Raw genomic sequence first — 15,044 nt, 5'->3', positions numbered from 1 at the left:
AAGGGCACCAGTTTGAATCCCGGCTGCTCCACTTCTGTTCCAGCTCCCTGCTAATGCGCCTGGGAAAGCATTGGAGGATGGCCCAAGTCCCTGGGCCCCTGCATCCACGTAGGAGACCCAGAAGGAGTTCCTGGCTTCTGGCTTTGGCCTGACCCAACCCCAGTCATTGCAGTCATTTGGGAAGTGAACCAGCAGATGGAAGACCTCTGTCTCTCCTTCTAACTCTTTCAAATAAATAAATATTAAAAAAAAAAAAACCTATGGGGTTTACAAAAAGCTTGCAACTCCCACTGATGTTACTATCATTAAGAAGTGACTTATCAAGTCTTTTAAAGATTTATGGGGCTGCATTGTGGTACAGTGGGCTAAGCCTCTGCCTGTGGTGCCAGGGTTTGTGTCCCAGCTGTTCCTCTTCCAATCCAGCTCTCTGCTATGGCCTGGGAAAGCAGTGGAAGATGGCCCAAGTGCTTGGGCCCCTGCACCCGAGTTGGGGACCTGGAAGCAGCTTTTTGCTCCTGGCTTTGGATCGGCCCAGTTCTGGTTGTTGCAGCCATTTGGGGAGTGAATCAGTGGATGGGAGACCTCTCTCTTGCTCTCACTCTCTCTCAAGTAAATAAATTTTAAAATTTTTTGAAAGATTTATTTATTTATTTGAAAGACAGTGCTACAGAAGAGGAAGAAATGGAGGGAGGTAGAAAAAGAGAGGTCTTCAACCTGCTGGATCACTCCTCAAATGGTGGCAATCGCCAGAGCTGCGCCAGGCTTCCAAAACTCCATCTGGGTCTCTCATATGGGTGGCAGGGCTCTAAGCACTCAGGCCATCCTCTGATGCTTTCCAAGGCACATTATCAGGGAGCTGGGTCAGAGGGGAGCAGCCAGAACGCGAACCGGTGCCCATGTGGGATGCTGGCATCGCAGGTGGTAGCCTAAACCCCCTACACCACAGCAGCAGCTCCTACTCATCAAACCCTAAGTCACGCTGGTGTAGAGAAACTTGCATAGATGCTGGCAATCCCATTGAGTTAGAGAAACAGATACTGTGCGTCAGGACTGCAAAGGTGCCCAGGACTTATCTGCAAACTTCAGAGAGCAGGGAGGCACAGAGAAGGAGCCAGACACTGCAGGGCTCCTGCTGAGACAGTTGCCAGGTTCTTAAGCTGCACAGGAAAAGCGACCAGGAAGCAGCAGCACAGAGCCCTCGCAATGCATGAGGAGGTTTTCACAGTCCCACGATGCCAAGGAGATAAAAATGAGGTTTTAGGCCCCACCTGGAAAGAACACCCATAGTAAGTCCCTCAGAGCTACGGCTCAGGAGGGGCCAGAGGTCGTGTGATGCTAACACAGGCTGCAGTGCAGCTGGGGGTCACTTCTGTCCCAGAATCAATCACGGTGAGTGATCTGCACCCAAGGGAAACCCTGCACACACAAACAAGAAGGTCATCCAGAGCCTCTAAAATTTCCTACATGCTTACCTGCCACTGAATCAATTTTTATCAAATAAACTAATAAAAAAGACAAAGGGAAAATAGGCAATACATGGGACCAGCGCTGTGGTGCAGCGGGTTTACGCCCTGGCCTGATGTGCAGGCATCCCATATGGGTGCTGGTTTGAGACCCGGCTAGAGAGACCCGGCTGCTCCACTTCCAATCCAGCTCTCTGCTGTGGCCTGGGAAAGCAATGGAAGACGGCCCAAACCCTTGGGTCCCTGCACCCACGTGGGAGACCTGGAAGAAGCTCCTGGCTCCTGGCTTCCGATCGGCACAGCTCCTGCCATTGTGGCCATCTGGGGAGTGAACCAGCAGATGGAAGACCTCTCTCTCTCTCTCTCTCTCTGGCTCTCCTCTATATGTAACTCTTTCAAATAAATAAATAAATCTTAAAAAAAAAAATAGGCAATACAGATAACACACCTAAAACATAGTTATCAAATACAAAAATAGCTGTGATTATTGTGTTCATGAAAATAAATGACAGAGCTGAAATCCATTAAAGAATAAATAAATAAAACTACTAGGCAGAAATCCTGGAACTAAAAATGAAGCAATTAAGTAGAACTCCTAGGACTAAAAAGTGTAATAGCTGAAGCTATTAAGAATCCAGAAGATGAGTTTAACAGTTGAGCAGAAGAATTTGAACACCGGGTCAGTAGAAGGTACCCAGGCTGAAGCTTGGGAAGCAGACAGGATGGAAAGTTCAGCAAAGAACACACAAGGCACAGGGTCAGGGTCACAATGAAATGTGCTGTGCACTTAGAGTCCCAAGCAGTGGGAGAGAGCAGAGAGAGAACAGGGAAGAAACAATATTTGAAGAGGTAACAGTTAACTATGTACCCAAAACAAATAAAGACACCAATAAACAGATTCAGTAACTACTATAAAATATCAAGAAAAAATACAAAGAAAACTAACACATAGGAACATCGTAATACAAATTCTAAAACCCTAAAAGACCTCAAAAACAGTTGAGAGAGATGGAAAGAAATACTATATTCAAAAGAGCAACAATAAGACAGCTGGCTTCTCAACAGAAATGATGGAAATCAAAAGAAAAAAATAGCTATCAGTCTAGAATGTTCTATATAGCAAAAATATCCAACAAGTAACTGACTGCAAAATAAAAACAGAAAATAAAGTCAGACAATTCTTTTCCAGAATTTCCATCACAAAATAAATAATAAACAGGAGTTCCTCAAGGCAGGAAAAGGAACCCAAAGAGAAATAAAGGAATGAAGAGAAACAGAAAGGGGTAAAAAAAAAAAAAAAGTCAAATTTTTGACAGGAAGTAGACCTCAGTTTTAAGGGTCTTAAGCTTGGGTTCCTGGCGGCAGGGTCTGAGAACAAGGCAGAAGGCACCAGGTGTGGCCATCAAGATGGCAAGAAGCCAACCCTGGGGGCCGGTGCTGTGGTGCAGCGTGTTAACGTCCTGGCCTGAATCGCCAGCCTGGGCGCCGGTTCTAGTCCTGGCTGCTCCTCTTCCAATCCAGCTCTCTGCTATGGCCTGGGAAAGCAGTAGAAGATGACCCAAGTCCTTGGGCCCCTGCACCCACATGGGAGAGCCGGAAGAAGCTCCTGGCCCCTGGCTTCAGATCAGTGCAGCTCCAGCTATTGCTGCCAACTGGGGAGTGAACCATCAGATGGACGACCTCTCTCTGCCTCTCCTCTCTCTGTATGTAATTCTGATTTTAGAATAAATAAATAAATCTTAAAAAAATAAAAAATAAAAAACAAAGTCAACCCTGAAATGGCCTCAGAAGCAGGCCAAGGAGACGGAGGTGGGAGATAACCCTTCCTAGCAAAAAAAAAAAAAAAAAAAGAAAAAAAAAAAAAAGAAAAAGGAAGAACAGAAAAAATTCAAGGAGCTACAGGCAGAGTTTGCATGTAAGGGTCCCTTGGCCACAGGTGGAATTAAGAAATTTGGCAAAAAATTGAGCTGTTCTTTGTGCCTGAAGTGGTGCTGATCCTTGGCTCCATTCCTGAGTAAACATCTGGATTCCTTGCCATAGCATCTTTTGACACCCATAGCTAGAATGAAGTGTCGTCTTAGGGCCTACTGTACATTTACAAACTTTTGTTTAAAAAAAAAAGGTGTGTAGGAGGGAATATTAAGTCTTCCAATTTGGGGAACAGCATTGTAGTGTAGTAGGTTAAGTCACCACCTGCGATGCTGGTATCCCACATGGGACCGGTTTGAGTTCTGGCTACTCCACTTCCAATCCAGCTCCCTGCTAATGCACCTGGGAAAGCAGTGGAGGACAGCCCAAGTGCCTGGGCCCCTGCACCCAGTGGGAGACCTGGATGAAGCTCCTGGCTCCTAGATTCAGCCCAGCCCAACCTTGGATGTTGCAGCCATTTGGGGAGTGAACAAGCAAATGGAAGATCTCTAACTCTGCCTTTCAAATAAATGAAATCTTAAAGAATCTTCCAATTTGAAAAATGGCCAACTACTACATGAAGTGTCTTCAAAACATTCATGGAGAATGCATATTATGAAAGAACAGTGCACGGATTTAAAGAAAGGTAAAAACCTATGATGTAGACAAATGGCCTTTCTGGTTTACATTTCCTCAAATTATTTTTTCTTCTCTCTCTTGAATATCAGATGCAGGTCCGAGTATCATTGAATGGCTCTTTAAATGCAGTATCTAAAAGTAAAAGCTAAAAATAGCAACTGAAAGGAAAAATGGCTTCTTTCAACTACATTTGAATTTATAATTATCACAAAATAAAAACTTTAATTAAAATATAATCTAAGTAATAAGCAGCAACATGGTGACAAGCACTTACGTAATCTTTCTAATGTTCTGAGAATCACTACTCATAGTTTGGGAGTAAACTTCCCAGGATGATCCATACATACAGATTTAAAAATGGCTCCACCTCAACTCCAATGGTAGCAAAGGGTGAGGTAAAAGGCGAATTGTGAGGTGTCTGAATAAAAGTCTTTCACAGAATACGACAGATCACTATAAATTATGCTATTCTTTAATGTATGTGTATTTAAACTAATAAAGCAAATTAGCAGTAAGTCATTGAATCTGACATGGTTATATCCATGGAAGTCTATTTATCCAAGTTGGGCCCAAAACTCTAATTTATGTTTTAATTTATGATTTATTTTCAAAAGACTGATAGAGAGGGAGAGGTGGAGAGACCTTCCATTTGTTGGTTCCTTCTCCAAATGGCTGCAATGGCTGGGGCTGGAGCTCCACTGTGGGTGGCAGGGGCCCAAGGACTTGCACATCCTGCTTTCTCAGGCACATTAGCAGGGAGCTGCGTTGGAAATGCAGCAGCCAGGACTGGAACTGGTGCTCTGATATGGGATGCTGTCACCACAGGCAGTGGCTTAACCATCTGTGCCCCAATGTCGGCCCCTTCTTCTATATCTTTAATCACGCTATAATCACGTGTATGTGACAAGACATTGCCCACCACACCCTGCATTCCATGATTTTCTTGGCATCTCTAAGAACTTTATCAAAGAGAAACACTCGGTTCTCTAGGAAATTGCTTCCTTAAGACAAATAGTGTAGAATTCTAGAATTTATGTTTGCAACCTATGAAACCACTGATAAACTCTGCATGATGACTTCTTGGGTTCAATGCAGTGCACTCAATTTTGATTGGTTACTATTTCCCAACTTCCCAAAGCTCAAAAACTTCTAGTGCTAGTGTCTAGTTCCATGGGGGACAAGCATGCAGGTCTGCCACTTCAGCTCAGGAACACCTTGTAGAGCTCCTGGTCTGATCGGGCAGCACCTACAAGATGTCCCTTCTGCAGAAGAAGTGGGACTCTCTGCCGGAGACAACGGGAGCACGGTGAGTGAGGCCACTTCCACTTCTCAGATGACTCAGCTCTCTGGTCTGGTATGGAACCAAGCTGCAGGGTGCACCTGCCTGACGTTTGCCTTCTCTGTCCTAGTTTCAGCCTGGGAAGAGATCACATGAGGTGGCACCTAGAGAGATGGCTGTGTGGCTTTGAGGGGAAGCAAGAGGAGAAGAGAAATTCTTGGAGAGGACTGAGGTCCAGGGGCCCCAAACAACACCCCATGGGGATCTCAGAAGGAAACCACTGTCCTCCAAATGTATGGGCCCCAACTTCCCGAAGAGCTCTCATTCCCCAGGTGGAGGCAGAGGCCCCAGAGCTGCCAGACTGGAAGAGAACTGCAGGCCGCAGCGAGAGGCCTAAGAGGGAAGCAGCAGGGACGGAGGAGCAAGACAGGAGGGGTTTCCTGAAAACCACAAACCAGGCGGAAATGCCTCAGGAAGCAGCAGCACAGACATACAACCTGGGCTCCCTGAGTTCAGGGTCAGGTTCCATCCACGACACCACACATCACCCCTTGCAAAACAGGTGAGGAACAGGTTAGAATTGGCAGTGCAAACCAGTTCCATTTGGTAGCTTCGGGATCTGCAAGGAGGGAAGGCCTATGCTTCCGGGAATGCAGAGTCCCTACCCGGACTTCCGGGGAAGAAAAGTCCTTGTCGAGGTCCCCGCAGGTGCCTAAAGGTCAACCAATGAGGATCAGACCCGCCCCAACCTTTAATCCCCACGCCCTGTATCTATAAAAGGAGCCCTCCCAACCTCTGACGCATGACTTCCCTGGCCCCTGCTCTGTTGGGACCAGGGAATCTCGCCAGGGATCGGAATCCCAATAAAAGCTTGTGAATTAATTGATTCGTCTGCCTGGGAAGATTTGTTATGCGCCGGACACTTTGCAGATGGTGCCGAAACCCGGAAGCTGAGGGTATGTTCCTCCCGTTTCTGGGTTCGAGGCCCCCTCGCTCCTTGAACCTGTCTGGTGCCCCAGGCTGACTACGGACCACGCCCGACCAACTGTAAGTAATTCCTCCCCTGCTCTCCTTCCCTCTTCTGGGTTGGCCCAGTCTCTGTGATCTCCGGCTAGCTCTCCATCCGCACAGAGACCTCCAAATCGTGCGCACGTGGGCTCTGTTCTCCGCTGTTTAGCCTCCTAGTGGCTGTGGAGACGTCCCAACACTGGCTTGGCCCCGTAGAGGACTGACCTCTAATCCGTCTACTGAAGTCCGGGACAGGGGACGCCTTGCCCGAATTTCAGTAGATCTGGGCTGCCGGAGACACCATGGGATCTGGCCAATCCTGAGGGTAGGACTCAAAATGCCCCCTGGCCTGCCTCCTAAAGAACTTGAAGAAACTGGGACTGGCCCAGGACCTACGGAGTAAACGCCTAATCTTCTACTCCACCCAGGCATGGCCTGATTACCTTGAGAATTTCTGCCGCAGGGAGAGAAAATGGTCAGAGGTCCCATATGTCCAGGCTTTCTGAAACCTCTGCTCCCATCCCTTCTCCCCCACTTTCCTCTCTGCCTGCTCCATGGCCCAGGTCTTGCTGGCCAAGATCAGACCCCCACCTCCTAAGGACGCCTCTTCTGTGTTACTGCAAAACTCTCCACCCTCCACCTTTTCGGACCCTCCTGAGTTCCTGGAGACCCCACAGCTAGCCAGGAACCTCCCGTCCCCATATGCGCATTCTTCCGGCCACCGCCATGTCCTGCTGGAAGCCAGGTGGCCACGTGGCCCAACCACGGGTGTCAAGCTCCCCACCCCCATCCTAATGGGAAACTCCTGCTTCCCTGGCCGCCCTCCTGCAAAGTTTTAAAAGGACCTGTTCCTGACACGTGGCTCTCTAGCCTCCTCCTCTGGTCTCCTTTCTCTTCTCTCTTCTCCCTGCTCTCTCTTTTCTCCTCACTAGCTCCTCTCCTCTCTTGTCTCTCTCTTACACTCTCCTTCTCCCTCTTTTTTCCCTTCTTCACCCCACCCCTGTGGTCTGCTGGGTTTTAGGTCAAGTGCCTAAGCCCCACGTGGCTAACTGAATATGACATTATGGGCCTAAGGTGTTGTCAGGAAAAAGGCAACTATAACTGTAAAAAGACACTGAATTTTAAGAAATTTCTCTTTAAATCTAGGAAGATCACTACCTTTGAAAATATCACTTTGTAACTTGCTGAACTTTGCAATTTATTTTAACAGGCTTCTGGGCAATCAGTATTCAATAAAACAGCAATGGGTAATTAGTACTTGTTTTAAATAAATGCAATTTTAATTTTAATTAAATTCAGATAGAGATATTTAAGAGATATTTCCGAATACATGTATTCCTAAAATTTATAAAAGGCATTGGACCTTCTGGTAAATGTTTTCTTAAGTTGTTATCTAATGGTTGAAACTGTTTGCTAAGTTTTCACTTGATATTGCTATTGTCAGTAAGCGATCTGGGACTGGCACCCCCATTTCTCTATTCTAAGTCCAACCTGTTCTCTCATTTCTCTATTCTCGTTGAGGTAGGAAACTAATTTTATTCCAATGGACTCTCCAAGATGCAAAATTTGATTTTTAGATCTTATAAAAGGGATAGCTAACATTTTCTGTAATAATAGCATAGCCAAAATGAAAGCTTTAATTATAATTTCACAGCTAGATCTACTTTGCCATCAGCACAGTAAACAGGGAAGACCTCCCTTTCAGACCAAAGGGAGAGAAAGTTTTAAAGCGAGGACATAGCTTTCCTCACAGGCATTGTCTACCTCAGAAAAACCACTATCAGAACATGCCTGTGACTACAGACTTCTAGTTTAGGCCACAAAGACTAGAGATGGGACTTAAGCACCCCCTTGACTTGCATCCTCTGGTCTGCTCTAACAAAAATCAGGAGGAAAAGAAAGCTAGGCATCAGAAATGTAAAGATAGGTGGCAGCCTATTAATGGCTGTTCTGTACAGTGATCTGCTCTCAAGGAGACCCAGCAGGCCAGTCCATTGCAGTGGCTATCAATGTGGGAAGCCTGGGCTTCAGCAGAAGTCAGCTTATGAAGAGCCCTGGCAGCTCTGCCAGCCAAGAGTTGGATCGCTGGAAATGGACCTGCCCTGGAGTCGAAGGACGCCCAGGTCAGAGCCACAGATCTTACTGGCGCTAAGCTGAAAAGCCCTTCACTCAGCCCAGCTTCCAAAGTGACCACTGCAGCTGAGGGGACAGCCAAGTAGGGTCAGCAACATTGCAGGCAGCACTGTAAATTTCCTGTTAGAGATGCCACCTGCCTTTACCTGGCCAGCTCTCCTCCCAGGCCAGGTAGGTAATGGAAGTCAACAGGGTGCCTTCCCCAGGAGGTTCACACCTCCCTTAGGATGTACCCCGTGTGAAGAGATAGGTCTGGGCCTCTTAACTTACAAGGCCTAATGCCCACCAGATTATTTTCAAGCCCCTTCTGTCAGGTTCTATTTGCCTCTCAATCAGCAAACATTGTTGTGGCTTAGATAGTATCTTTCTTAGGTTCTCCAATAATGACTCTGTCCTTTGTTCTAGACACTGTCTAGCCCACTTGGGCCTCATTCCTTTGTAATCACAGCCTCTACTCTAACATCAATGGCTCTGCTCCCAGCCTGTGTGTACTGATGGTGCTCTCCTCCACTTAATTTGTATGATTATTCAGAATTTCTCTACAGACAAACCCTCTACCTGCAAAAGTTGAGTGGCCTTTCTCCCGGTCTCAGCTGGGATCAGATTTAAACCACGTCCATCAAACAATCCTCACAAGGGTCCAGAGACCCCCTCATTTCCTCTCCTCTATGAAATCCTTTCATTACCTGGTTAGTGCCACTCTTAGGATCATTGGTTGCTATTCTCACCCTGACTTGTATACTACAGTGTCTGTTTAAGTGTTTACAGCAGGTGATAATGGAATGAACCAAGGCCATCAGCAACCAGGCAGTCAACCAGATGCTTCTCCATCCATACATGCCTGTCCCTGCGGAGCCCCAAGATACCCCCAGTGGGCCCCTGTAGACGACGTCCCCAGTCAGCAGGAAGTAGCCAGAGAGACTCATCATCGTCCCCTTTCCTATCATCAAAAGGTCAGGATGGTAGCTTCAGGATCCACAAGGAGGGAAGGCCTATACTTCCAGGAATGCAGAGTCCCTATCCGCACTTCCAGGGAAGAAAAGTCCTTGTTGAGGTCCCTGCAGGTGCCTAAAGGTCAACCAATGAGGATCAGACCCGCCTTAACCTTTAACCCCCATGTCCTGTATCTATAAAAGGAGCCCTCCAAGTCGGAGAACTCAAGGGGCTTCCATAGCCTTGGAAACTCATGACTGGTGCATAGGGAGATTACTGATGCCATAAACAGGAGTGTCAATTTGTAAAGTCAACAACAGGAGTCACTGTGCACTTACTCCTCATGTAGGATCTCTGTCCTTAATGTGCTGTACACTGAGGCTTAATGCTATAACGAGTACTCAAACAGTATATTTCACTTTGTGTTTCTATGGGGGTGCAAACGATTGAAATCTTTACTTAATGTACACTAAACTGATCTTCTGTTAAAAAAAAAAAAAAAAAAAAAGAAACTATCAATTCCCAACTTGACTCTCACTGGGATTAAACATGACAATAGGTCTGATCTGATTTCATCATCATTTAAAAAAAATCATCTATTATTTTTCACTTTATGTTTCTGTGTGGGAACAAACTGTTGAAATCCTTACTTAAGGTATACTAAGCTGATCTTCTGTATACTAAGATAATCGAAAATGAATCTTGATGTGAATGGAAGGGGAGAGGGAGTGGGAAAGGGGAGGGTGGTGGGTGGGAGGGACGGTATGGGGGGGAAAGCCATTGTAACCCATGAGACGTACTTTGGAAATTTATATTCATTAAATAAAAGAAAAAAAAAAAAGAATCAAAATATAAAAAAAAAAAAAAAAAGAAAAAAAAAAGAAAAAAAAAAAAAAAAAAAAAAAGGAGCCCTCCAAACCTCTGACTTCCCTGCCCCGCCCCCCCCCCCCCCCCCTTGCTCTGTTGAGACCAGGGAACCTCACCCGGGAGCAGAATCCCAATAAAAGCCTGTGAATTAGGCGCGGCTCACTAGGCTAATCCTCCGCCTGTGGCACTAGCACACTGGGTTCTAGTCCTGGTCGGGGAGCCGGATTCTGTCCCGGTTGCCCCTCTTTCAGGCCAGCTCTCTGCTATGGCCTGGGAGTGCAGTGGAGGATGGCCCAAGTGCTTGGGCCCTGCACCCCATGGGAGACCAGGAGAAGCACCTGGCTCCTGGCTTCGGATCAGCGCGGTGCGCCAGCCGCAGTGCGCCAGCCGTGGTGGCCATTGGAGGGTGAACCAACGGCAAAGGAAGACCTTTCTCTCTCTCTCTCTGTCTCTCTCGCTCACTGTCCACTCTGCCTGTCAAAAAAAATAAAAAAAAAATAAAAATAAAAAAAAAGCCTGTGAATTAATTGATTCGTCTGCCTGGGAAGATTTGTTTCACGCCAAACACTTTGCACCATTCACTCCAAGCACTGGAAAGATATTATCTATGTGCCAAGACACAACGAACAATCTAATTGGGTACTTCGAAAGTTCAGACCTCAGAGTTGAGAGATCAAGTTCTAGATGAGTTTCTCTCCCTAACCCGCTGGGGGGATGATTTGACTCCTTTGAGATTTTCTGTCCTGTAGGACGGAAGGAGGCAAACTTTCTGTGTAGGATCAGACAGCAAGTATTTCGTCTTTGTAGCCTATGTGGTCTGTGTTGTAACTATTTACCTGTGCTGCTGTAGCCTCAGAACAGGCAAAGCAGGGCATACAAGAGTTGACATGGCTGGGCTCCAGTCACACCTTGTTTATGGACACTTGGGTTTCATATAATTTTTATACATCATGCAATGTTACTCTTATCTTGAACTTTTTTCAACCAATGAAAAATATAAAAAGCACTCTTCATTTGTAGACTACACAGAAACAGATGGTGGGCCTGCAGGCGCTAGTGTGTCAACCTCTGACCCGGGCTCAGCAATATCTGCCCCACTTACTTCATCAACTATGAAATATTTTACAAGTAAACATGTTAATTATATAAGAATAGGAGAATGCTGGTTTGATTATAGTTTGAAAAAAAATCATCTAGAGACTTCCATCACATAAAAGCCTACAGAAAGGCAAATCAGAACATAAAATAGACATTAAAAATGAATGTAGCTCTAGGTTGATAACAAGCAGAAGGCATCCATGTCAAATGAAGAAATCACCCCAGTATTATCTGGTTCAGACACAGGCTTACTGTGAAAGCCAATTATCAAGATGCTGTGAACAACTTAGTAGTATCCCTTGGAGGGAGACTATGCTCTTGAGAAGTAAAATCATGTGTTGCCAAGCACAGCTACAGAGAGAAAGGGAGGTTTAAATGAGGAGGAAGGATGAGACTTAGCCCAAAATCAGAATCACAGATCCCGGGTAAAAGTCAAAAGAGAATGACATCAGCCGGACAAAAAAAGAGAATTCCTGGAATTCCCCATCAGCATAAGTAAGTGCTGATTCAAAGGCAGATCAGAGGTGGTGAACAGGGTGGAGAAAGAGGAAGATCTTCCCCCAGCCTCCCAGAATCAAGCCTGTCTCAGCTGAGCCCTGAGCTGCCAGGAAGGTCCCACTTCCTGCCCAGGGCTGCCACACGCAGGGACACAATTAAGTGACTTTTGGTGATGAAGTGAAAGAAACGGTATCTTACCCTTCTCGTTCATCATCCGTGTTGTAATAAACCTGTGGATAAAGCAAGAGGCTTACTGTAGGGGACACACACGTACACATGAAATGGAACTGCATTATAGGACATAGGGACTTTCCTAAGGCATAAATTGTCTCTTTAAAAAAACAAAACATAACTCTGTTTCATGATGCTGCTTTGAGTGTGTTTCTAAAGAAATGCAAATTTAACCTCTTCCCATTCTCCCCCCAGTTAACTGCTAGACTTTAATGAAATAAAATTTGGAAATCTGATTCTTTCTGGTCTGATAAGATGACCTGTGAACATAAACTACATCTTGCTTTTGACGTGGACATTTTGGCAGGACCTCGAATGTACTGCTTGGGTGGGCCCCGATGGCAGGAGGGCCCCCAGAGCAGGGCCTGTGAGCCACACATCCCACTTGGTTCACAGGGGAGCTGCAGGGCGCTGTGCTGCTGGGGAGGGGGCGGGCAAGAGGGTCCAGGGCAGCACGGCAGCGACCCCCTGCCTCTCTGCTCCTCTCCAAGGCGGCCTGGGTTACCCTGACGACCCACGGCCCCGGACATTTGGGAGTCGACTGTTCTTGGACTGGGAAATGCCATTTAGTCTGGAAGGTGTCCCTGGCCAGAGACTTCTTTAAATCAGAATTAGAGAAATTAGGAAGCATTCTTTATTAAAAATAGCTTCTGGGACTATGGGGGCGGGGGGCATTGAGAGGGGATCTGCCATTTAGATATTCTTTCTAAAACGTATGGGCCGATTGTGAGCTTCAGAACCGTCTGCATGTGGTGGAGAAGAGAACGTGAGTATTAGACGTTTGCATACTAAATCCGAAAGCAGCCTCTGATTCCAGGACCCTGTCCCCAGCCCGGGAGACAGCGAGCTAGGCCCAGACTGACAACTTCCCTGCAGACTCGTGGCAGCCCTGGCTCTGGCTCTGGTTATATAACAGAGCCGGTTCCCCGGGACTCTCTGGAAATGAGTCCTCCCAGTCACTGGCTCAGATTTCTACAGGAACATTTTCCCCTTAATTTTTTTTTAATAACTGCTGTTGTATTATATACTTTGTTTCTTCTTGAACAGAAAACAAGAAAGTTTTTTTCTTTTCCCAAGATACAGTGTGACACCCAGAGCACCTGTCATTGTGACCTAGTAGAAATGGGACCCGTCCATTTAGATGCATTGAGAGGGTCCCACCTGAGGGAGGGGGGCTGGGCCATGCACTGGCCACAGCTGGCTTGTGTTTTGCTGGTTTCCTTAAAGGTAGCCTCATGCATTTCTCCACCTAACTCTGACAGACAGTTCTCTGCAGTGGCTGCTGACCCCTACAAGGAAACAGGCTCTAGTGTTTCTGCCCTCCTACATGGCCTCAGCACTGTCCTTTCTCTGCCATTTCTCCTCTCACATAGTGACCCACTGTTTCTTCCCTCTTGTCTGTTGGGCCCTTAGCACTACTTAAAGTTTCAAACTTTCGAGTGCTCCAAAAACAATACCCAGAGACGTTATTAGAAAGGTGAGTTCCTGGGGTTGGAGCTCGGGCATCTGGATCCTTCTCAGGACCTCCTGTAGGCAGGAGGAAAGTTGCTCGCAGATCCCAGAATACCTCTGGAGCAGGTGGAGGGGGAGGGGCAGCGTTGAGGAAGGCGGATGCCTGCAGAGGGCGCTGTGGCGGACAGGATGTCGCCTCTGCACCCCACAGCCACTCCAGGCCCCCCCCCCCCCCCCACCTCCCGGCCTCCCATCCTTTAAAGGAATTCCAGACACAAGCAGCCGGCGGCATCCGGGCTTGCACAGGAGAGTGAGACTGCAGGTCTCCCTTGCACCTGCATGTTGGATTCATTTCATCACCTGAGTTTCACTGTGAATCAGTGAGCGAACCGGTAGAAAGGGATATGGCCTGATGGTTAGTCTTGAGTGAACAGGAAACACTGCTGCCGTGCCTTTGGCATGGCTCGAGGTACCACGCCAGCTGCGGGCCCTGCAGTGGTGCAGACGTGGCTGGTCTGAGCAAGGCTCACACCCATTGCCGGCACAGAGCTGCATACCACTGCTTCCGTCCGGCTACCGTCTGCTGACCCACCGGCTGCATGCCACAGGCGCCAACCCCTGCTTAGCCCCAGTGGCAAGGCCAGGGAACTGCCTCTCGCGATGGGTGTCATAGGCATCTAGCTCTTCCAAGAAAAGCAGCATTTAGGGGCCCCTGCTTGCTGTAAGCTTTGCCTTTCAGCTCCCTCCCCGCACTGAGCAGGGCAAGCAGCATGGTACTCACAGATTGTTCTAGGCCACAGCTGAGCGTGTCCTTTTTTTTTCTTTGCCTGGAGCCTGGGCAGGCTCCCTCCCTGACTCTCTGAGCACAGGGGAAGCCCGAGGCTCTGCCAGCGGGGCAGAGACAGCAGACTTCACTCCCCGGTGGCCCAGCGCTGTGCACATTGGGCTGCTTTGCATCTGCAAAACCAACAAGCCATAAAGGCTGCGCTTTCCCTCTCAGCCCAGCTCAGGACGGGGTAGGAGGGGTGATGCAGGAGTGCAGCAGAGGCTGGACAGCCGAGAGCAGCCCAGCCAGGCGATTTTCCCCTGCGATTCAGGTCCAGCTTGGTATATTTCAGAGAAATCCTGCCCAGAGAACAGGTGGCATTGTCCACGTTGACACGCAGCTGAAGGCAGACGGGTAGCAGTAAATTACGACAACGTAACCAGTCCTTCCTCCACCCAGATGGCGCGAACGCCTCACTCCACCAAATCACCGGGCAGAGCCACACAAGCCACTGCCACGTTCTTGGGAATTAAAAATCAAGTAATGGGTGCTGGTGTTCCTTTCTTGATCAGCCGCAGAATTCTTTCCCTCTCTATCCTTGCTCCCTATCAAACGAATAAGCAGCAAGATGGGAATGCTAACTTAGCACACATTTCCACTAAGACAAAAAAGGCAGGGTGTTCTGTTACCATTTGTGTCACCAACAGCGACACCACCACCACTCTGCAAGGCTAACTGCTTCGTCTCTTCCTTTTAATGGAAGAACGCA

The 15,044-nt window shown here is 47.5% G+C and overlaps 1 protein-coding gene across 8 annotated transcripts in view; it reads right to left on the bottom strand.

Moving 5' to 3' along the window:
- Nucleotides 1–15,044, bottom strand: part of GRHL2 (grainyhead like transcription factor 2) — a 160,669-nt gene that overhangs the window by 22,213 nt on the left and 123,412 nt on the right. For all 8 annotated transcript variants that reach the window (XM_089336414.1, XM_089336411.1, XM_070075373.2 and 5 more), the window contains one exon: nucleotides 12,025–12,056. In XM_089336414.1, coding sequence (XP_089192540.1) covers nucleotides 12,025–12,056 — 32 coding nt within the window. The remainder of the gene's footprint in view (nucleotides 1–12,024; nucleotides 12,057–15,044) is intronic.

Source organism: Oryctolagus cuniculus, chromosome 6, assembly GCF_051225735.1.
Source record: "Oryctolagus cuniculus isolate XC-2025 breed Fujian yellow rabbit chromosome 6, ASM5122573v1, whole genome shotgun sequence".
In the NCBI taxonomy this organism is placed as follows: Eukaryota; Metazoa; Chordata; class Mammalia; order Lagomorpha; family Leporidae; genus Oryctolagus; species Oryctolagus cuniculus.
This window is presented reverse-complemented; position numbering and strand designations above follow the sequence as displayed.